At 46.5% G+C, this 23,401-nt stretch overlaps 2 protein-coding genes across 4 annotated transcripts in view; one reads left to right on the forward strand and one right to left on the reverse strand.

Annotated features, from left to right (window-relative positions):
• Nucleotides 1-1,655, reverse strand: part of CPD (carboxypeptidase D) — a 49,406-nt gene extending 47,751 nt beyond the window's left edge. The window contains exon 1 of the mRNA XM_087890301.1: nucleotides 726-1,655. Within this exon, the coding sequence (XP_087746427.1) occupies nucleotides 726-1,396 (671 nt within the window). The 5' untranslated portion in view covers nucleotides 1,397-1,655. The remainder of the gene's footprint in view (nucleotides 1-725) is intronic.
• Nucleotides 1,404-23,401, forward strand: part of TMIGD1 (transmembrane and immunoglobulin domain containing 1) — a 30,024-nt gene continuing 8,026 nt past the window's right edge. For 2 of the 3 annotated variants that reach the window (XM_087890330.1, XM_087890338.1), the window contains exons 1-4: nucleotides 11,759-11,846; nucleotides 12,153-12,249; nucleotides 16,288-16,566; nucleotides 18,577-18,855. In XM_087890330.1, coding sequence (XP_087746456.1) covers nucleotides 12,180-12,249; nucleotides 16,288-16,566; nucleotides 18,577-18,855 — 628 coding nt within the window. In that variant the 5' untranslated portion in view covers nucleotides 11,759-11,846; nucleotides 12,153-12,179. Of the gene's footprint in view, nucleotides 1,462-11,758; nucleotides 11,847-12,152; nucleotides 12,250-16,287; nucleotides 16,567-18,576; nucleotides 18,856-23,401 lie in introns of those variants that run through there. The other variant, XM_060687045.2, reaches the window with a different exon arrangement.

The raw sequence follows: 23,401 nt of genomic DNA on the forward strand, positions 1-23,401 counted from the left end.
GTTCAAAAAAATATAAGACAGGGTCTTATTTTCGGGGAAACACGGTGTAGATAGATAGATTGATAGGAGAGAGATTGGATGGATGGATGGATGGATGGATAGATAGACAGATAGATAATAGATATGGATGGATATATGATATAGATGAGAGAGAGATGATGGATGGATGAATGGACAGACAGATAGATGACAGATGGATGGATTGATGGAGATAGATAGATAGGTAGATAGATGATAGATATGGATGGATGGATATATGATATAGATGAGAGATGATGGATGGATGGACGGACAGATAGATAGATGACAGATGGATGGATAGAGATAGATAGATAGATAGATAGATATGGATGGATATATGATAGATATAGATGAAAGAGATGATGGATGGATGGACGGACGGACAGACAGACAGATAGATGGATGAATGGATGGATAGATAGATATGGATGGATATATGATAGATATAGATGAGATATGATGGACAGACAGACAGACAGATGGATTGATGGATAGAGATAGATAACAGATACACACCCCATATATACATATATAATACATATACACACACATCTATACACACAAAACCCTAAAGCAGGAGCTGCCCCGCCCACCTCCGAGGGGCGTGGCCACCCCTAGGAACAAGGCGGCGCTTCAAAGCGCAGGCCCGGCAAGCCCCGCCCCCCACGTGCGCTCCTTCCTTCCTTCCTCCTCCTCCTCCTCACCGGTTGCGCCGCATCCACTCCATCAGCGCGCGCACTTCGGGCACGTCGGCCAGATCCAGCTGTGAGGTTGCGAATTGGTCGGGGAAGCTGCGGTTGAGGTCGCGGCCCCGTCCGTTCTCCCGCCCGCCGACACCCTGACAGTCCCCTTCCCGGGATCGCGCGAAGCCGTCCGGGTTGAGGCTGGGCAGGAGGAAGAGGTCGGTGGCGTTGAGGAGGCGGCGGGCTCGGGGATCCCCGCGGGCCCAGCCGGCCACCAGTTCCCGGGCCAGGCGGACCAGCAACTGCCGGCCCAGCGTTTCGTCGCCGTGCATGTTGGCCACCAGCTTCACCTGAGGGCGGCCCGCCAAGGGAGGCCCGCCGCCGCCGCCGCCGTCCGGGAGGCCTTCGCTGAGGCGCAGCACCCACAGCTCGCGCCCTTCGTTGGAGCGGCCGATGGAGAAGCGCCGCGCCAGGCCTCGCGAAGCTTCTTCCTCAGAAATCCGCCTCAGCGTCTCGCCCAGCTCGGCGTCGTCCAAGTAATGCGGGGCCTCCGAGGAAGAAGAAGAAGAAGAAGAAAAAGAAGCGGCCTCGGCTTTCTTGATATGCACCGCCGCCCGGACCCCGCCGCCCCGCCACACGAGCAACAAAAGGAGCGGAAGCCACGGCCTCCAAGCCGCGCCTCGACCCGCCATCGCGCCGCTTCGGCTTCTGACAGGTCTCGGCTGCCTCAAGCCTCAGCGAGGATAACGCTCCTGAGGTAACTCGACACCCGATTGGTGCGCCGGGAAGAGAGCGGCCGGCCAATCAGAAAGGGGCGTGAAAGTATCCACTAGGGAGATTCTCCGGTAGCCAATGAGGGCCCCAGGATGGAGCGGCGGGAAGGCGGGATAAGAACCCATAGGGCGAGGACGCCGAAAGGGGCGGGGATAGGTCGCTCGACGTAAGCGCCGCAAGGTAGAGAGGAGTGGGGAACGATACGTGGAAAGCAGGGGTGGAGTCAATGACGTAAGGGAGAGGGGAGAGGGCGGGTCCAAGGAGAGGTGGGCGGGAATAATTAATGATGAAGACCAATGAGAAGGGCGATGGCAGGTAGCGGGGTGGAATCAATGACGTAAGGGAGGCGGGGGTTAGAGGGCGGGTTCAAGGAGAGGTGGGCGGGAATAATGACAACCAATGAGAATGGCGATAGCAGGTGGCGGGGTGGAGTCAATGACGTAAGGGAGGCGGGGTTAGAGGGTGGGTCCAAGGACAGGTGGGCGGGAATAATGACAACCAATGAGAATGGCGATAGCAGGTGGCGGGTGGAGCCAAAGGTACAAACGGGTCTGTCTTTTCACGTGAACGGTATAGTCACGTCGGAATGGGGAAAATCTGGAAAACTTAGTTTTATTATTTTAAAATCTTTTTCTCAAATGATACCAGTTTTAAAAATAGAGGGAGGTATAGTTTATTCGGGCTAAAGGCCAGATTCTCTGAAAAATAAAGCTAAGCTTCACTGCAAGTTTAAATTAGTGCCTGAAAATTGCATTTATCTGGAGGCTGCGAGCAAAAAAAAATAGAATAAATCAATTGTAAAATAAATAAATAAAATAAAAAAGTGAATGTGATGATTTTTCCGCCTTTTGCAACTAGTTGTGCATTGTTTTTTCAGGTAAATGGCGCCATTGATTAGGCTGTCAATTGATAGGGTCACCTTGGGTCAAATGCCTCTCTCTGAATGTGTGAATGAATTGAGTTTCACAGTGGGAAGACTCGCGGAGAATACAAGACACAATGAAATGAAGCTGAAATAGAACTCTACCCTCTTGTCTTATTTTCAGGATCTGCTTTACGTATCAGCAGAAAAATAGCAATAAAAAAAACAATATTCACAAAGGATTAAGTTGTACTCGAGCTAATGTCAAGTTAGTATTTTTTTTAAAGAAATTCATTTAATTATTCTGCAAGAGACATCATGGTTTTAGGTACATTTTTCTTTTTTGTGTGTCTTTCGGTCACTATTGACTCCTACGTAGCAACTACAGGTAGTCTTGACTTACAACAGTTCATTTACAGCATTCCAAGTTACCCAGGAGTGGGGTGGGAATGGAGATTTTGCAGTATCCTTCCTCTGCCATGCCCACCAAGCCACACCACGCCCACAGAACCAGTAGTAAAAAAACAATTAGATTTCGCCACTGGTCAACAGTATTAAGTACCTGCGGGTGCAAATAATTAACAATCTGAATTGGTCTCTCCACACATCATCCTTAGTGAAGCGTGCAAAGCACCATCTGCATTTCCTGCATCGGATGAGGAGAGCACATCTTCCTCCTTCTGTCCTGGCTACTTTTTGCAGAGCCACAATGGGGAGCATTTTAACGAGCCGCGTGATTACTTTTTGGTTTGGTGGCAGCAGTGCCTCAGATAGAAAGTCCCTACAGAGAGTGCCGAGGACAGTGGAGAAGATTATAGGAAGCTCGCTTCCCGTTCTTCAGGATACCGCTTATAAGCGCTATATGCTTAGAGCTCAAAGCGTTGTTAGAGACCCCACACACCCACTTTATGACCTGTTTCTGTTGCTCCCCTCTGGGAGGAGGTTTCAAAGTATTTCTAGCAGGACTACCAGATTCTGTAACAGCTTTGGTCCCTACACCATCTGTCTGGTGCTAAACTCGCAAGATTTGTTTTTCTCGCCATGTACATGTATACCTCCGAACTAGAGTGTGTTGTCTCTCCATGTCATATATTTGGGTACCTGCATAATTTTGTATCATCTATCTATCTATCTATCTATCTATCTATCTATCTATCTATCTATCTATCTATCTCTATCTCTATCTATCTATCTATATCTAACTATCTCTATCTCTATCTCTCTATATATCTACAACTATAACTTATCTATTTCTATCTCTATCTATCTCTATTTATATCTATCTAATTATCTATATATCTATAACTATCTCTATAACTATCTATCTCTATCTACCTCTATCTCTATCTATTCTATCTATCTATATCTACCTCTATTTATATCTATCTATCTATCTATCTATCTATCTATCTCTATCTAACTATCTCTATCTCTATCTATCTCTATCTAATTATCTCTATCTCTATCGCTATATATCTACAACTATAACTTATCTATCTCTATCTCTATCTAACTATATCTATCTATTTATATCTATCTAATTATCTATATATCTATAACTATCTCTATTTATAACTATCTATCTCTATCTACCTCTATCTCTATCTATTCTATCTATCTATATCTATATCTACCTCTAACTATCTATCTATCTATCTATCTATCTATCTATCTATCTATCTATCTATCTCTATCTTGTTATGTTTATGTAGTGTTTATTGGCGGTGGTAACCCTTTGAGAGCTGCATGTAACGAAATTTCATTTTAATGTATGCCGATCCGTGTACATTCAAAGTGACAATAAAGTTTATTCTAAGTTCTAAGTCTTCACTCTGCAGGAACGTCCTTGAGAGAAATGCCTGTTGCGAAATCAAGAACCGCACTCAGGAGGAGCAGAAGGCATTGACCCTGGGAGGGAATTTCTCCATGGGGTGGGTGTGTGGGGCTAATGCCCCAAACGAAGCACTTCAAGCTGAAACGCAGGCCCATTCCTCGGATCAGTGACCCGTCTGGACGACTGCAACACGCTCTCTGCGGGGCTACCCTTGAAGAGTCTTGGAAGGAAAATCCACCCACCTGGTTCAGTTCCAAGCTGGGAGAAAGACGCTGGAAACAACTTGGAGGCTGATTGGAAAGAAGGTTTAATGATGAACAGAACCACGCAGCATGCGGTTCTGGGTCAGCTGAAGAAATGGTTGAATGAGCGGGTGGATCTTTATAGGTTTCTGTGACTTTTGAAGTTTGAACTGTTCTGGTGGGGGGGGGTTGTGCAATGAGAAGGGGCTTGTGTCTTTTGCTAAATGGTGGTGGGTTAATCCTATTGTGTCCTGAGGCTTATATCCTGTTCTTAGAATTTGAGTGGAGGAGAATGTCAATTTTAATCCCATCCTTGCCGGCTGGGGAATTAGGAATGGCGCGGTGGCCTGGAGGTGGAGCTCTTGCCTCACAATCAGGAGGCTGTGAGTTCGATCCTAGGTAGAGGCAGATATTTCTCTCTCCGGGCACAATGAGAATCTATCGGCTGAACAAAACTCCGCATTGGCGACAGGAAAGGCATCCGGCCATTAAACCAGGGGCGAAATGCTACCGGTTTGCAAACCAGTAGTAAAAAATTTCCGACGATCAGCTGTGCCACGCGGTTTATATTTCCTGCTTTCTAGTGAAGCTAAATCGCGCGGCACAGCTGTTTCTCCCACCCCTCGCTTTTCTACTTAAGTGTTCTTTTTCCATACGAAGTACGCATTTGGTGCGTGGTGTGCATGTGCGTGTAGCGTGCTTTTGGCACATGCGCAGACAGCAGACCGGTGGCGATCTCCGGAGGATTTCACCACTGCATTAAATGCTCTGCTAGCTCCATTCAGTTGCCCAGATTCCACCCTGCAAGGGATTATGGGATGGTTAAATGAAGATGCTGATGTTGATGATGCTGGCTGGGGAATTCTGGGAGTTGAACTTTTAAACTTTTAAAGAGGCTTGATAGTACAGTGGTCTAAAGCACCCTGTTATTAACACCAGCTGCCTGCAATTTCTGCTGGTTCGAATCTCGCCAAGGCTCAAGGTTGACTCAGCCTTCCATCCTTTCTAAGGTAGGTGAAATGAGGACCCAGTTTGTGGGGGCAATAAGCTGACTTTGTATAAATATACAAAAGGATGAAGGCTATTGCTTAACACACTGTAAGCCGCCCTGAGTCTCCGGAGAAGGGCGGCATATAAATCAAATTAAAAAAAAAAAAAAAAAGCTGCCAAGACTGGCCACCCCTGCGCTAAAGACGCCGTATATTTTCAAGACTTAATTCGACGCATCCTCAGATCTAGGGCAGGGGTCACCAACCTTTCGGACCTCGGGGACCACTAAATTTATAATTTTAAATCCCACAGACCACTAATACGATCTGCCTAATGACCGGCTTTTTGGGCGTGGCTAGGTGACCATGTGACTGGGTGGGCGTGGCCAACTCGATGTCACTCATGTTGTGGGGCGCCTCGCCGGTCTCTACTTGCCCCCCCCCTCCCAGCCACTCCTCCCCTCCCTGCCCGGGCTCCTTAGGGCCCCAACAGGAAGCAGTTGCTGGAGCTAAGCAGCCGCCACGAGAAAGAGTTGGCAAAACAGCTCAGTTCAAATTGGATCTGGCCGAGAAGGAGGCTCAGCAGAAGCACCTCACTGAGGACTAGGAGCATAGGCTTTCCAAGCAGAGCGAAGACCTGCGGGAGTGCAAGGCCAGGTACCGGCCCCAGGAGGCCCAGTGGGCTGAGATGGTCAGCCAGTTCCAGGCCAGGAGGCAGTCCCACTGGAACGAGGCCCTCCGGCTCTTCGCCACCAGCGGCTCTTCCCTCCAGCCTTCGCCCAAAGCCCCCCACCAGGAGGCCGAAGAAGACCCCAAGTCGGAATTTCTGCCCCCCTCCGACCCACACAAGAAGACCCCGAAGGGGGAGACTCTCCGCAGCAACACAAACGTTCATTGCACGTATCCATCCCAGGGGCCGTACAGTTTGAGGATCCCTGATTTAGTGCAATATAAAAAATGCAAATAATTTTTCTGCGGACCACCAAACTTTTCTCACGGACCACCAGTTGGTGACCGCTGAACTAGGGGGGAAATTCAGCATGAAAAACCTCCTTGGTTGTGGGAAACTCCGCTGGCTTTTTCCTGCTGCAATCTTTACCCCTGTTTGAAACCAGATCTACGAGGGTGAGGGTGGAACAGGCCAGTTAGCTCTCCTCATCACGTTCTCGATGGCCTCTCCTCTCGAAAGCCTTGAGTTAGGGGCCAGGTGCAACCGGTCGTGAGTAATTCATTCCTTTCTGTAGGAAAAAAAAAACCCAAACATTTTTTTTTGAAATTAGATTTATATGCCGCCCTTCTCCGGAGACTCAGGGCAGCTTACAATGCGTTAAGCAATAGCCTTCATCCTTTTGTATATTTATACAAAGTCAGCTTATTGCCCCCACAATCTGGGTCCTCAATTTACCCACCTTAGAAAGGATGGAAGGCTGAGTCAACCTTGAGCCTTGGCGAGATTCGAACTTGCAGTAATTGCAGGCAGCTGGTGTTAATCACAGTGCTATCAGTCTGCTGAGCCACCAGGCCCCACACATTTGAGATGTGTTTGATTTTCGTCACCGGTTCCAAATCCGGCCTCTTCCTCTTTTTCCCTGGAATGTCAGCCGATGGGAAAGGAAGCCCACACCTCCCTGGATTTCTGATTTTATCCTCTGGGTTGGACTTGATGATGCTTTTTCTGCAGAGGCCGTTAGTCCCGAAGGCTGCACAAGGGAAATGCTGCAGGAATACTGGTTCCCAGGGGACATAGAATCGTAGAATAACAGAGCTGGGAGGGACCTCGGAGGTCATCTAGTCCAACCCTACACCCAAGCAGGAGACCCTACACCATTTCTGACCGAGGGCAGTCCAGACTCTTCTTGGAAGCCTCCAGGGATGAAGCTCCCACAACTTCCAAAGGCAACTTCTCTTCCATGGGTTGATTGTTCTCCCTATCAGAAAATTCCTCCTCATTTCCAGGTTGAATCTCTCCTTGGTCAGTTTCCATCCATTGTTCCTTGTCTGGCCTTCAGGCGCTTTGGAGAATAGCTGGACCCCCTTCCTCCTCTCTGAGGCAGCCCCTCCCTCAAATACTGGAAGATGCTCTCCTGTCTCCCCTGGTCCTTCTCTTCAATAGACTAGCCATGTCTTCTGTCCACCTATGGTTCATTCAGATGTCTTTCTTTCTTTCTTTCTTTCTTTCTTTCTTTCTTTCTTTCTTTCTTTCTTTCTTTCTTTCTTTCTTTCTCTCTCTCTCTCTTTCTTTCCCTCCCTTCCACCTTCCTTCCCTCCCTCTCTCCCTCCCTCCTTCCTTCCTTCCTTCCTTTTGCTTTGGAAAATAGCTTGACCCCCTTCCTCCTCTCTGGGGCAGCCCCTCAAATACTGGAAGATGCTCTCCTGTCTCCCCTGGTCCTTCTCTTCCCTAGACTAGCCATGTCTTCTGTCCATCTATGGTTCATTCAGATGTCTTTCTTTCTTTCTTTCTTTCTTTCTTTCTTTCTTTCTTTCTTTCTTTCTTTCTTTCTTTCTTTCTTTCTTTCTCTCTCTCTCTCTCTCTCTCTCCCTCTCTCTTTCCCTCCCTTCCACCTTCCTTCCCTCCCTCCCTCCCTCCCTCCCTCCCTCCTTCCTTCCTTCCTTCCTTTTGCTTTGGAAAATAGCTTGACCCCCTTCCTCCTCTCTGGGGCAGCCCCTCAAATACTGGAAGATGCTCTCCTGTCTCCCCTGGTCCTTCTCTTCACTAGACTAGCCATGTCTTCTGTCCATCTATGGTTCATTCAGATGTCTTTCTTTCTTTCTTTCTTTCTTTCTTTCTTTCTTTCTTTCTTTCTTTCTTTCTCTCTTTCTTTCTCTCTCTCTCTCTCTCTCTTTCCCTCCCTTCCACCTTCCTTCCCTCCCTCCCTCCCTCCCTCCCTCCTTCCTTCCTTCCTTCCTTTTGCTTTGGAAAATAGCTTGACCCCCTTCCTCCTCTCTGGGGCAGCCCCTCAAATATTGGAATTATTAAATATTGGAATAATGTTCTCAGAGCATGTTCTGTTTCTCTTGCTGGCTTCTGTGTTCCTGGATTGTTTTATTTTTATTAATCTGCAATCTCTTTCGAGACGTCTTCTGGCTAAGACCATAACTGCTGTGAAAGTTGGAGAGGGCAGTGGGGGTGACACACACACAGTTTTTCCTACCTGTTGCTGCCAAGTGTTTCAAAACAAAGAAGACCAAAAGAGAAAATAAGAATTTTCACACACCCCGGTTAACAACCCTTTAGCTTCCCTGTGCAGTCCGGCATGCCTTCTTTTAAAATATTACTTATTTTACGAGGATTCCCTCCAACAAAAGAGACATTGCTAAGGGTCTGTAGAGATTGTCCGTCATCCAGGTCATAGTTGTCCCAAAGGTTCCTTTTTTTCAGGAGGCAACTGGACTTTTCTGGGTTTTTTTTTTCTTTTGAAGATGTTTCACTTCTTATCCAAGAAGCTTCTTCAGCTCTGACCGAATGGTGGGGAAGGGAAGGGTTTATACCAGAGGTATAATATGTTATAATAATAATTTTAATTAGCGATTTTATGATGTTTGTGTATCTATATTTTTCTTGACTGTACACCGCCTTGAGTCCTATGGGAGAAAGGCGGTATAGAAATATAATAAATAAATAAATAAATAAATAAATAAATAAATAAATACATACATACATACATACATACATACATACATACATACATACATACATACCAGAGGTGGGTTTCAGCAGGTTCGGACCACTTCTGGAGAACCGATAGTGGAAATTTTGAGTAGTTCGGAGAACCGGTAGTAAAAATTCTGACTGGCGCCACCCCCATCTATTCTCTGCCTCCCGAGTCCCAGCTGATAAGGGAGGAAATGGGGATTTTGCAGTATCCTTCCCCTGCCACGCCCACCAAGCCACGCCCACCAAGCCACACCCACAGAACTGGTAGTAAAAAAAAATTGAAACCCACTACTAGTTTATACACCTTGCAGACAGCTGGTCATTTGCATCCTTTTAGAGCAGATAAAGCAGATTTATTGGTATTTATTTATTGGTTCGATTTATCTGCCGCCCTTCTCCGGAGACTCAGGGCGGCTTACAATGCTTTTTAAGCAATAGCCTTCATCCTTTTTGTATATACCTGCTTAGTAGGGCTTTCAGCCCCCCCCCCCAAGCGGTGTTCTTTTTTTATACAAAGTCGGATTATTGCCCCCACAATCCGGGTCCTCATTTTACCTACCTCGGAAGGATGGAAGGCTGAGTCCACCTTGAGCCTGGTGAGATTCGAACTTGCAGTAATTGCAGGCAGCTGGCAGCTAAGTGCTACTTAACAGCACTTTAGTACGCTGCTCCACCAAGGCTCTAGTGGTCTTTGAGGCCAGATGGAGGTTTCTCAGGGTCACCTGAGTGGTGCTCCTGGTTCCTGCAATTTTTCCTCTGGAAATCTATCCCTATGGATTGGATTTCCAGAGGATTCATTCCCATGACCGGTGTGGGAGTAGGAATGGATTTCCAAAGGAAAAATAATTGCAGGCTACAGGAACCATTTGCACCACTTAGGTGACCCTGAGGACACAGATAAGCCTCCAAGTGGCCTCAATGACTCTCAAAGGATGCCAATGACCAGCTGTCTGCAAGGAGCATCAATCCTTCCATTCCACACCATCCAGCCAGAACTGAAGAAGCTTCTTGGATGAGAAGCGAAACGTCTTCAAAAGAAAAAAACAAGAAAATCCAGTTTGCCTCCTGGAAAATAAGCACCTTTGGGACAGAGATCGCTAAGCATCAGCTCTCTGCTCTTCATAGGGATAAAAGTGATAATACAGGTGGCTGGAGAATTCTGGGAGTTGAAGTCCACAGATCTTGAAGCTGCCAAGGTTGGACATCCCTGCTGACTGAGGAATTCTGGGAGTTGAAGTCCACTCGTCTTAAAGTCGCCAATTTTAGGAAAACACTGTTCTAGAACTTCCCATGAGTTGTTCGCTCACCTTGTTGGTATGCCAAGGTCTTCCCCATAAGTAGCTTTGCTGCTTCTCTGTTTTGATGAAAAAGATTTCCTCTGACCTGAGGAAAAACAAAAAACAACCTGATGACAAGGTAGCATTTGAACCCGATGCTCACCTGTAAAGGTAAAAGGATGAAGGAATTAAAATTAAAAGCAACCCCAAATCCTGAACTGCAGCTCCCTCTAGTGGCTACCAAGGAGACAAGCAGTCACAAAATTAAAATACATTTACAGGAGCTTCCTTGTAAGGTAGTCCCGGACTTAAAAAAACAACCACAATTGTTGCTAAGTGAGTTATCTTTGATTGGCGCTGTGGTAACTTTGAACAGTCACTAAACGAATGGTTGCAAGTCACTTACCCCGGTTCATTTAGCGACGGTTTCGAGAGGACTGGAAAAAAGTGAGCGATGACCATTTTTTTCAAACTTACAAACTTTGTAGCGTGCCTATGATCATGTAATCCAAACTTAAGACGCTTGGCCCCTGATTCATACTTATGACCGTTAACTGTGTCCCAAGGTCACACGATCCCTTTCGCCAACCTTCTGAGAAAGCAAAACCAATGGGAAAGACAGATTCATTTAACAACCTTGGTGGCGCAGCAGACTAAAGTGCTGTTAAAGTAGCACTTAGCTGCCAGCTGCCTGCAATTACTGCGAGTAAGTCGAGTATTACCTGTACAATAAATAAAATAAATCCTACAGCCAAAAGGGAACGCGGTGGCTCAGTGGCTGAGCTTGTCAATCAAAAGGTCGGCAGTTCAGCGGTTCGAATCCCGAGTGCCGCGTAACGGGGTGAGCTCCTGTGACTCGTCCCAGCTTCTGCCAACCTAGCAGTTCGAAAGCAGGTAAAAAATGCAAGTAGGAAAATAGGGGCCACCTTTGGTGGGAAGGGAACAGCGTTCTGTGCGCCTTTGGCGTTGAGTCATGCCGGCCACATGACCACGGAGACGTCTTTGGACAGCGCTGGCTCTTCGGCTTTGAACTGGAGAGGAGCACTGCCCCCTAGAGTCGGGAACAACTAGCACATATGTGCGAGGAGAACCTTTAACTTTACGTTACAGCCAAAATCTTGGCCTGGATGTTGAACAGCTCTGTTGGATTGACCCCTTGGCTCTCATTCTCTTAAAGTTTCTAGTCCTCTTTGAGGGACAAAGTTCAGCCTATTGAAAAATTTCTCGCTGCCCGCCAGGTCAAAACCAGTAACCCAGCGGGATGCTCGTTACTCATTGTCCCAACCGGGCCCATAAATGGGTAACGATCCTTCTCAGGTTTCTTCCCAAGAGTTTACCCAGTGTTTACCCAGAAAGTCCTTGAATGGGCAATACCTTGAACTCAGCACACCTGACTCACTTCTCCGCACACCGCCATAAAGTCATTTAACTTGGGACGCCTATAAAAAACTGGCGATCACAGCCGCCTCTTTTTCAGATCAAGGACAGCCGGGGACCGGTCATTTACGTGTGAGTGTCTGCTTTGATAACCTGGGGGGGTGGGAGGCGGGTGCTGGAGGGGAGAGCAAGTGGGTACCTATGGCACGAAGGACGGCAGGATGTGGAGTTTATCTGCAAATCACTTTCTTAAATTTGCAGATAATGAAAATTATCTGCAATCATCATTCGTCTGCAATGAATTATCCGGAATGAAAATTGGATGGGTGGGAGGTCTTTTCTCCTGGGGGGTTGCACCTGGGATGATTTTGGGGAGACCCTTCAAGTCCATGGAAGCATTAAGAGGCTCCCCACCCCCCCCATGTCTCTTTTTTCCAGCTCGGGTTCTGAGCAACCGGTGCGAAAATGGAAGGCGTCTTTTACCTAAAGTTGCTCTTCGTTGTAGCCATTGTGCCAGGAGTCGTCGGCGTCACAGGTAAGCGTAGCACTGAATCCAATAGGCCAGGTGTTAGTTGGGATTCTTTGTATGCACAAATAGGGATTATGCCAAAGGTGTTTTTTTTTTTCCCAAGAGGCAACTGTGTTTTCTGGGTTTTTTCTCTGAGGATGTTTTGCTTCTCATCCCAGAAGCTTCTTCAGCTCTGACCGAATGGTGGGGAAGGGAAGGATTGATACTCCTTGCAGACAGCTGGTCATTGGCATCCTTTTAGAGCAGTGTTTCTCAACCTTGGAAGCTTGAAGATGGGTGGACTTCAACTCCCAGAATCCCCCAGCCAGCGCTGCTGGAAGTCCACCCATCTTCAAGCTTCCAAGATTGAGAAACACTGTTTTAGAGGGTCTTTGAGGCCACTTGGAGGATTCTCTGTGTCCTCAGGGCCACCTGAGTGGTGCAAATGGTTCCTGTAGTCTGCAATTTTTTTCCTCTGGAAATCCATTCCTACTCCCACACCATTCCAAGGGTCTTCATCCCAAATTGTATAGCTAAAAGTCTGTAGAAATTCTCCGTCATCCATGGTTGCCCCAAAGGTGCTTTTTCAGAAGGCAACTGGACTTTCTGTTTTTTCTTTGAAGGCATTTCACTTCTCATCCAAGAAGCTCCTTCCGTCTCTTTTCCAGAAGCTTCGCAACCGAAGAAGCTTCTCAGATGAGAAGGGAAATGTTTTCAAAGGAAATAAAAAAAAACCCAAGGAAGTCCCAAGTTACCTTATGGAGAAGCACATTATCTATGGAGCTTCTCCGTCATCCAGGCCACAACAGTCCCAGAGGTGCCTTTTTTTAGCAAAGTCTGTCCCAAAGGTGCTTTTTTTTCCAGGAGGCAAACTGGATTTTCTGGGTTTTTTCCTTCTGAAGACGTTTCGCTTCTCATCCAAGAAGCTTCTTCGGCTCTGACCGGATGGTGGGGAAGGGAAGGATTTACGTTCCTTGCAGATAGCTCTTCACTGGCATCCTTTCCAAATGGGGATTATTATCGTTATTATAAGTGGTCACCCAGTCAGCCAGATGTTGAGACTGGTTTTGGCATGTGGGTTCACCCACAGGTACTGCTCAACTTACAGCCATTCGTTTAGTGACCGTTCCAAGTTACAGTGGCACTGAAAAGAGAGACTTATGACCATTTTTCACACTTACAATGGTTGCAACATCCCCGTGGTCATGAGATCAAAATTCAGGCGCTTGGTGACTGACTCGCATTTATGACGGTCGCTGTGTCACGTGATCCCCTTTTGCGACCTTGTGACATGCAAAGTCAACAGGGAAGCCAGATTCACTTAACGACGGTGTTATGAAGTGCAGTTATTCACTCAACAACGGTGGCAAGGAAGATCGTAAAACGGGGCAAAACTCATTTAACGAACGTCTCGCTTAGCAACAGAAGTTTTGGGTTCCGTCGTGGTCATAAGGCGAGGACTACTGCACGGAGACCTGGGAGAGGCAGGTATGGATGTCTGATGGCGTTAAATGTAACATTGCTGGAATTATTTAAAAAAAGTATAAAAACTGTTTATGCCGCCCTAAAAGGCGACTCTAAGTGATTTACAATCAATAAAAACGAGACGAAACCTTAAAAGAATAAATACAGGTAGTCCTCAATTTACGAGCGCAATTGAGCCCAAAATTTATGCTGCTAAGTAAGAAATGTGTTAGGTGAGTTTTGCCCCATCTTACGACTTTTCTTGCCAAGAGTTGTTAAGCGAATCAATGCAGTTGTTAATGCAAAATAATCAAGGAGAGAAGTCACCTAGAACTAAGGAGAAACTTCCCAACAGTGAGGACAATTCACCAGCGGAACAGCTTGCCACCAGAAATTGTGGGGGCTCCATCACGTGAGGCTTTTAAAAAAGAGTCTGGAGAGCCAGTTGTCCGGAATGGTATACAGGGCAGGGGTGAAATGCTCCCAGTTCGGACTGGATCACTCGATCCGGTAGTGATGGCGGCGGGTGGTTTGGAGAACCGGTAGCAAAAATCCCTGCGCTCCCCCCATGCCCAGCTGAGCCGTGCCATCATCAGAGACTGTTTTTTTACTTTTAAAAGCACTTTTTTCTACAACCTCTTCAGCCGAAAAAATGCTTTTAAAAGTAAAAAAAAAAAAGCCTCTGATGATCGCGTGGCTCAGCTGGGATCATCAGAGGCTTTTAAAAGCATTTTTTTCTACAACCTCTTCAGCCAAAGAGGCTGTAGGAAAAATGCTTTTAAAAGTAAAAAAAAAAGCCTCTGACGATCAGGCAACTCGGCCAAAGAGGCTGTAGAAAAAATTCTTTTAAAAGTAAGAAAAGCCTCTGACGATCAGGCAGCTCGGCCGAGGAGACTGTAGAAAAAATGCTTTTAAAAGTAAAAAAAAGCCTCTGACGATCAGGCAACTCGGCCGAGGAGACTGTAGAAAAAATGCTTTTAAAAGTAAAAAAAAAGCCTCTGACGATCAGGCAACTCAGCCGAGGAGACTGTAGAAAAAATGCTTTTAAAAGTAAAAAAAAGCCTCTGACGATCAGGCAGCTCGGCCGAGGAGACTGTAGAAAAAATGCTTTTAAAAGTTAAAAAAAAGCCTCTGACGATCAGGCAACTCGGCCGAGGAGACTGTAGAAAAAATGCTTTTAAAAGTAAAAAAAAGCCTCTGACGATCAGGCAACTCGGCCAAAGAGGCTGTAGAAAAAATTCTTTTAAAAGTAAGAAAAGCCTCTGACGATCAGGCAGCTCGGCCGAGGAGACTGTAGAAAAAATGCTTTTAAAAGTAAAAAAAAGCCTCTGACGATCAGGCAACTCGGCCGAGGAGACTGTAGAAAAAATGCTTTTAAAAGTAAAAAAAAAGCCTCTGACGATCAGGCAACTCAGCCGAGGAGACTGTAGAAAAAATGCTTTTAAAAGTAAAAAAAAGCCTCTGACGATCAGGCAGCTCGGCCGAGGAGACTGTAGAAAAAATGCTTTTAAAAGTTAAAAAAAAGCCTCTGACGATCAGGCAACTCGGCCGAGGAGACTGTAGAAAAAATGCTTTTAAAAGTAAAAAAAAGCCTCTGACGATCAGGCAACTCGGCCGAGGAGACTGTAGAAAAAATGCTTTTAAAAGTAAAAAAAAGCCTCTGATGATCAGGCAGCTCGGCCGAGGAGACTGTAGAAAAAATGCTTTTAAAAGTAAAAAAAAGCCTCTGATGATCAGGCAGCTCGGCCGAGGAGACTGTAGAAAAAATGCTTTTAAAAGTAAAAAAAAAGCCTCTGACGATCAGGCAACTCAGCCGAGGAGACTGTAGAAAAAATGCTTTTAAAAGTAAAAAAAAGCCTCTGACGATCAGGCAGCTCGGCCGAGGAGACTGTAGAAAAAATGCTTTTAAAAGTAAAAAAAAAGCCTCTGACGATCAGGCAACTCAGCCGAGGAGACTGTAGAAAAAATGCTTTTAAAAGTAAAAAAAAGCCTCTGATGATCAGGCAGCTCGGCCGAGGAGACTGTAGAAAAAATGCTTTTAAAAGTAAAAAAAAGCCTCTGATGATCAGGCACCTCGGCCGAGGAGACTGTAGAAAAAATGCTTTTAAAAGTAAAAAAAAGCCTCTGACGATCAGGCAGCTCGGCCGAGGAGACTGTAGAAAAAATGCTTTTAAAAGTAAAAAAAAGCCTCTGACGATCAGGCAACTCGGCCGAGGAGGCTGTAGAAAAAATGCTTTTAAAAGTAAAAAAAAAGCCTCTGACGATCAGGCAACTCGGCCAAAGAGGCTGTAGAAAAAAATGCTTTTAAAAGTAAAAAAAAGCCTCTGACGATCAGGCAACTCGGCCAAAGAGGCTGTAGAAAAAATGCTTTTAAAAGTAAAAAAAAAGCCTCTGACGATCAGGCAACTCGGCCAAAGAGGCTGTAGAAAAAATGCTTTTAAAAGTAAAAAAAAGCCTCTGACGATCAGGCAACTCGGCCAAAGAGGCTGTAGAAAAAAATGCTTTTAAAAATAAAAAAAAAGCCCGGGGCTGGACTAGATGACCTCCAAGGTCCCTTCCAGCTCTGTTATTCTGAGCAAATCTTCCCCCCCCCCCCGTCAGGCCTAGAGCTGTCCATCAACGCCAACACGGCGGGCTACCAGCTGGAGACGGAGGTGGGCCTGACCCAGTCCCTCTGGTGCGCCGTGAAGCCTCCCGGCCAGGAAGAGGAATTGCGGTGGCTGCGGGGAGACCAAGAAGTGATCCTGCAGGAGGGGAACAAAGCCAACGCCAGCAACATCTGCATCTCCCCCGTCACTGACGAGGACCACGGCGTCTCCTTCACCTGCCAGCTGGCCCGGAACAAATCCGTCCAGATCTCCGTGCTGCTGAACGTCACCTGTGAGCGAGGCTTTTAAAAATACTTTTTTTTTCCCCATAGGCCCCTGTACCAAGAGGAACAGAAGCCCTCAGGCAAACCACCAGGAGGACAAAAAGCAGAAAAAAGAAAGACGGAGGGAGGGAGGAAAAGGGAACAGGGAGGGAGGGAGGAAAGAAGGAAGGACGGAAGAGAGGGAGGGAGGAAAGAAGGAAGGAAGGAAGGGAGGGAGGGAGGAAAGAAGGAAGGGAGGGAGGGAGGGAGGAAAGAAGGGAGGGAGGGAGGGAGGGAGGAAAGAAGGAAGGAAGGGAGGGAGGGAGGGAGGGAGGGAGGGAGGAAAGAAGGAAGGAAGGGAGGGAGGGAGGGAAGGAAGGAAGAGAGGGAGGGAGGGAAGGAAGGAAGGAAGAGAGGGAGGGAAGGGAGGAAGGAAGGAAGAAAGGGAGGGAGGGAGGAAGGAAGAGAGGGAGGGAGGGACGGAAGGAAGGAAGGAAGGGAGGGAAGGAAGGAAGGGAGGAAGGAAGGAAGGAAGAAAGGGAGGGAGGGACGGAAGGAAGGAAGGAAGAAAGGGAGGGAGGGAAAGAAGGAAGGGAAGGACGGAAGAAAGGGAGGGAGGGAAGGAAGGAAGAAAGGGAGGGAGGAAGGAAGGAAGGAAGAAAGGGAAGGAGGGACGGAAGGAAGGAAGGAAGGAAGGAAGAAAGGGAGGGAGGGAAAGAAGGAAGGGAAGGACGGAAGAAAGGGAGGGAGGGAAGGAAGGAAGAAAGGGAGGGAGGGACGGAAGGAAGGGAGGGAGGAAGGAAGGAAGGAAGAAAGGGAGGGAAGGGAGGGAGGAAGGAAGGGAGGAAGGAAGTAAGGAAGAAAGGGAGGGAGGGAGGGACGGAAGGAAGTAAGGAAGAAAGGGAGGGAGGGAAAGAAGGAAGGGAAGGACGGAAGGACGGAAGAAAGGGAGGGAGGGAAGGAAGGAAGGAAGGGAGGGAGAGAGGGAAGGAAGGGAGGGAGGAAGGAAGAGAGGGAGGAAGGAAGGAAGAAAGGGAGGGAGGGAAGGAAGGGAGGAAGGAAGGAAAGAAGAGAGGGAGGAAGAAAGGGAGGGAAGGAAGGAAGAAAGGAAGGGAAGGAAATGGGAAATACTAACACAAACTAGTAGAATAAAACAGCGAAAAATGAATTTTTTAAAAGGAGGAAGGAGGGAGGAAACGGAGGAAGCAAGGAAGCAAGGAAATGGGAAAACAGTAATGCAAACTAGTAGAAAAAGCAGAAAAAAAGGATTTTAAAAAAGGAGGGAGGGAGGAAAAGAAGGAAGGGAGGAAGATGGAAACAGGAGATTGAAAAAAAGAGAAGGATGGAAGAAAGGAAAGAAAGAGGGAGAAGGAGGGAAAGAAAATGAGACTGAAAAAGAAGAAAGGAAAGAAACCAAGAAATAGAGAGAGGGAGAAACAAATAGAAAAAGCTTCTGATTTCCTTTGCACCAAACAGAATTTACAATTACAAAATTATCATGTTGTGATTACCGTCACTTAGTGGGGTGGGGTGGGGGCTCCGAGGAGGGGGCTGGGGGGGGTCCCATTGCCATAGAATTGGAGGCTGGGTTCTCTCCACAACCAGATTGCCAGCCAGCTGTTCCTTCTCCCCACAGACACAAAAAAAAAAAAAAAGATTATTGATATTTAAATCTGATTAGAAAACTTGTTTTTCAACCTTGGGCACTTTAAGCCGGGTGGACTTCGGTTCCCAGAATTCCCCAGCCAGCAACGCTGGCTGGGGAATTCTGGGAACCGAAGTCCACCCGGCTTAAAGTGCCCAAGGTTGAAAAACACCAAGTTAGTCTTTGCAATTATTTATATAGTATTTTCCCATTCGGATCCAGTGGCAGGAAACAGAATAATGTTGATTATCTATTTACTATTTGTATCTATTATCTATTTGCTCTTTGTGTCAATGCTGAGGCTTTGCTGGAAAGGGCACCGGGCAGGGAAGGGTTACGTGGCACCAAGATAATTGGATTTTCTTTTGCTGACCCATTTGCTGGCGTTCCACAGTTGCCCCCATCCTAACCGGGGAAGACCCTCCGGGCATCCCCGCCGAGTGGGACGCGACCCTCGATTGCCACGTCAAAGCCAACCCTCCCGCTCAACTTCGCTGGCTGAAGGACAACGAAACCCTGAGCCTGGGGGACTCCCGCTACTGGATCGTCCAAACCAGCGAGCTGTTTCAGCTGACCATTAAGCAACTCCAACCTTCGGACGGAGGGATATACACCTGCGAGGCTCGCTCTCGGCGTGGAATGAGCCGTAAGGATTTCCACCTGGTCGTCGAAGGTACTTCTATCTATTGATCGATACCCCACCTGTATGCGTTCGATATATCTTCTTCCTCCTGTTTGCCCCACAACAACAACCCTGTGAGGTGGGTTGGGCTGAGAGAGAGAGAGAGAGAGAGAGAGAGAGGGATTGGCCCAAAGTCACCCAGTCAGCTTTCATGCCTAAGGCGGGACTAGAACTCACCCTCTCCTGGTGATTGGCCCAAAGTCACCCAGCCAGCTTTCATGCTTAAGGTGGGACTAGAACTCACCATCTCCTGGTGATTGGCCCAAAGTCATCCAACCAGGTTTCATGGATAAGACGGGACTAGAACTCACTGTCTCCTGGTGATTGGCCTAAAGACACCCAGCTGGCTTTCATGCCTAAGGCAGGACTAGAACTCACCCTCTCCTGGTGATTGGCCCAAAGTTACCTAATTGGCTTTCATGCTTAAGGTGGGACTAGAACTCACCATCTCCTGGTGATTGGCCCAAAGTCATCCAACCAGGTTTCATGGATAAGACGGGACTAGAACTCACTGTCTCCTGGTGATTGGCCCAAAGTCACCCAGCCGGCTTTCATGCCTAAATTGGGACTAGAACTCACAATCTCCTGGCGATTCGCCCAAAGTCACCCAGCTTGTATGCTTAAGGCGGGACTAGAACTCACTGTCTCCTGGTGATTGGCCCAAAGTCACCCAGCTTTCATGCTTAAGGCGGGACTAGAACTCTCTGTCTCCTGGTGATTGGCCCAAAGTCACACAACTAGCTTTTGTGGCTAAAGTGGAACTAGAACTCACTTTTTCCTGGTGATTGACTCAAAGTCAAGAAACTGGGAGGCTGTGAGTTCTAGTCCCGCTTTAGGCAGGAAAGACAGTCTAAAGCGGGACTAGAACTCACAGCCTCCCAGTTTCTTGCCTCGTGCCTTCACCACTAGATCAAACTGACTCTCCTATCTAGAAAGTATGACTACCAAACCCTTTTCACAGATGCAAAGTCAAAATAATTGGGTTTTTACTTTGAGCTCAATGTGCAAATGCCCTCCTGCCTTTTACGTCTTTAAAAGGGGAAATCATGAATGCCAGCAAAAGGAAAGGACAGCCGTTGATCGGGCTTTGTCCTAAGGCAGCTACTATGAGAAGCAGAAATAGACAGCTAACTAATCACATTGAATTAGTTTTCCTTTATGGTTTGGCTGGAATCATGCAGAGCTGAAGTTTTAATTCATGTTTGTGGGTTCAGGACCTTAAATTTAACCCTCTGAATTTATGTCTCAAACAGTCTGTGAAACTCCCATTCAGTGTTGCATTCATCCTGGTGGGCTTCTCATGAGTAGTCCAGATTAGAGAAAGCACAAGGACAGGTGTTTCTCGTGATGAGAGAGCAGAGAACAAAAGGCTGCCATCTCTTTTATTAGTTATCAAAATACAGCGTCATCAGAAGGCGTTATTATGGCTACACATCTCATATTACATACAAGAAATAGAAAAGCATCCATATATTCTCCTTATAGGTTTCACATTCTACCTATTACAGTAAATCACGTGAATTCTAGCAAAGCGATACTTAAGGTGAAAACAAAACTTATCATATTTGCTGCTAGCCGAGAGGCCCATCTTCCCGGTATCAGATTATGTCAACCCTCAGGAATGTAGCACAAGGAGATGTCTCTGCCTTTGCAAATACAGTCTATGTTATGAACAAAGAGAGAACGAATAGGGTCCTTCAGAGAGTATCCATATGAACCCTCTTTTTCCACTCAGATTATTTCGGTGCCAAGCTCCATACATTGTCCAACCAGTTAAACTGGTCTATACATGTACTATGGCCACCGCATTCCCACAATTCAGGTGCTAGCTTTGCCTTAGTTCTGATGTATTTTTTTAAAAAAACAAGCCTACGTCTCCCCACATAAAGTTGGTACACAAGTCTTTACTTCAATCAATCAGAATAGAGCTGGAAGGGATCTTGGAGGTCTTCTAGTCTCAAGCAGGAGATCCTACACCATTTCAGACAAGTGACTATCTAGTCTCTTCTTGAAAACCTCCAGTGATGGAGCACCCATAACTTCTGGTGGCAAGCAGTTCCACTGGTTAATTGTCCTCACTGTTAGGAACTTTCTCCTCAATTCCAGGTTGCTTCTCTCCTTGATTAGTTTCCATCCAGGACAGGTATTTTCATGGCTAATTATGTGCTTTCAATGTTTGTTTTTTTTTAAAATTTGATTTATATGCCCCCCTCCTCCGGAGACTCAGGGCGGCTTACAGTGCGTTAAGCAATAGCCTTCCTACTTTTGTATATTTATACAAAGTCAGCTCTTTCTTTCTTTCTTTCTTTCTTTCTTTCTTTCTTTCTTTCTTTCCTTCCTTCCTTCCTTCCTTCCTTCCTTCCTTCCTTCTTTCTCTTTCTTTTCTAAATTTGATTTATATGCCGCCCTTCTCCGGAGACTCAGGGCGGCTTACAGTGCGTTAAGCAATAGCCTTCATACTTTTGTATATTTATACAAAGTCAGCTCTTTCTTTCTTTCTTTCTTTCTTTCTTTCTTTCTTTCTTTCTTTCTTTCTTTCCTTCCTTCCTTCCTTCCTTCCTTCCTTCCTTCCTTCCTTCCTTCTTTCTCTTTCTTTTCTAAATTTGATTTATATGCCGCCCTTCTCCGGAGACTCAGGGCGGCTTACAGTGCGTTAAGCAATAGCCTTCATACTTTTGTATATTTATACAAAGTCAGCTCTTTCTTTCTTTCTTTCTTTCTTTCTTTCTTTCTTTCTTTCTTTCTTTCTTTCTTTCCTTCCTTCCTTCCTTCCTTCCTTCCTTCCTTCTTTCTCTTTCTTTTCTAAATTTGATTTATATGCCACCCTTCTCCGGAGACTCAGGGCGGCTTACAGTGCGTTAAGCAATAGCCTTCATACTTTTGTATATTTATACAAAGTCAGCTCTTTCTTTCTTTCTTTCTTTCTTTCTTTCTTTCTTTCTTTCTTTCTTTCTTTCTTTCTTTCCTTCCTTCCTTCCTTCCTTCCTTCCTTCCTTCCTTCTTTCTCTTTCTTTTCTAAATTTGATTTATATGCCGCCCTTCTCCGGAGACTCAGGGCGGCTTACAATGCGTTAAGCAATAGCCTTCATACTTTTGTATATTTATACAAAGTCAGCTTATTGCCCCCCACAAACTGGGTCCTCATTTTACCCACCTTAGAAAGGATGGAAGGCTGAGTCGACCTTGAGCCTGGTGAGAATTGAACTCGCAGTAATTGCAAGCAGCTGGATGTTAAATGCTGCCTTAATAGGAGGCATTAGCCTCCTACGCCACTCAGGCTCCCTTCTTTGACCCCTTCTTCTTTCTGAAGATGGTTGGAAAGAGACAATGTCTTGGAGTCCTTCTGGAGTATTCTCTGCTGTTTTTAAATTGTGCACGGCGTGAAATGGGAAATATTTTGCCACGTAATGTCTTGGACATTTGCCCCAACCGTTCCAGGTGTGTTGCATCTCAGCCCAGTTGACAGCTGGAAAAACCTCAGTTGGTCTCATTTGGGCCAGAACAAACTCTGGTGGGGCCTCCCAGCCATCTCCTCTGTCCAGTGTCCTGTCCGGGGCCTTCCTTGCTCCTTCTCTTCTCACCTCACTTCTCACTCAACATCTGGTGGCCAGCTGTTCCATTGGTTAATTGTCCTCACTGTTAGGAAGTTTCTCCTTAATTCCAGGTTGCTTCTCTCCTTCATTAGTTTCCATCCATTGTTCCTTGTCTGGCCTTCGGGTGCTTTGGAGAATAGCTTGACCCCCTTCTTCCTCTCTGGGGCAGCCCCTCCAATATTGGAACTCTGTTATCCTGTCTCCCCTTTTCCTTCTCTTCACTAGACCAGCCATGTCTTCTGTCCATCTATGGTTCATTCAGATGTCTTTCTTTCTTTCTTTTCTTTTCTTTCTTTCCTTTCTTTCTTTCTCTCTCTCTCTCTCTCTTTTTTTTTTCCCTCCCTTCCACCTTCCTTCCCTCCCTCCCTCCCTCCCTCCCTTCCTTTTGCTTTGGAAAACAGCTTGACCCCCTTCCTCCTCTCTGGGGCAGCCCCTCAAATATTGGAAGATGCTCTCCTGTCTCCCCTGGTCCTTCTCTTCACTAGACTAGCCATGTCTTCTGTCCATCTATGGTTCATTCAGATGTCTTTCTTTCTTTCTTTCTTTCTTTCTTTCTTTCTTTCTTTCTTTCTTTCTTTCTTTCTTTCTTTCTTTCTTTCTTTCCCTCCCTTCCACCTTCCTTCCCTCCCTCCCTCCCTCTCTCCTTCCTTCCTTCCTTCCTTCCTTTTGCTTTGGAAAATAGCTTGACCCCCTTCCTCCTCTCTGGGGCAGCCCCTCAAATATTGGAAGATGCTCTCCTGTCTCTCCTGGTCCTTCTCTTCCCTAGACCAGCCATGTCTACTGTCCATCTATGGTTCATTCAGATGTCTTTCTTTCTTTCTTTTCTTTCTTTCTCTCCCTCTCTCTCTCTCTCTCTCTCTCTCTCTCTCTCTCTCTCTTTCCCTCCCTTCCACCTTCCTTCCCTCCCTCCCTCCCTCCCTCCTTCCTTCCTTCCTTCCTTTTGC

Source organism: Pantherophis guttatus, chromosome 1 (assembly GCF_059756535.1).
Source record: "Pantherophis guttatus breed Tessera chromosome 1, ASM5975653v1, whole genome shotgun sequence".
In the NCBI taxonomy this organism is placed as follows: domain Eukaryota; kingdom Metazoa; phylum Chordata; class Lepidosauria; order Squamata; family Colubridae; genus Pantherophis; species Pantherophis guttatus.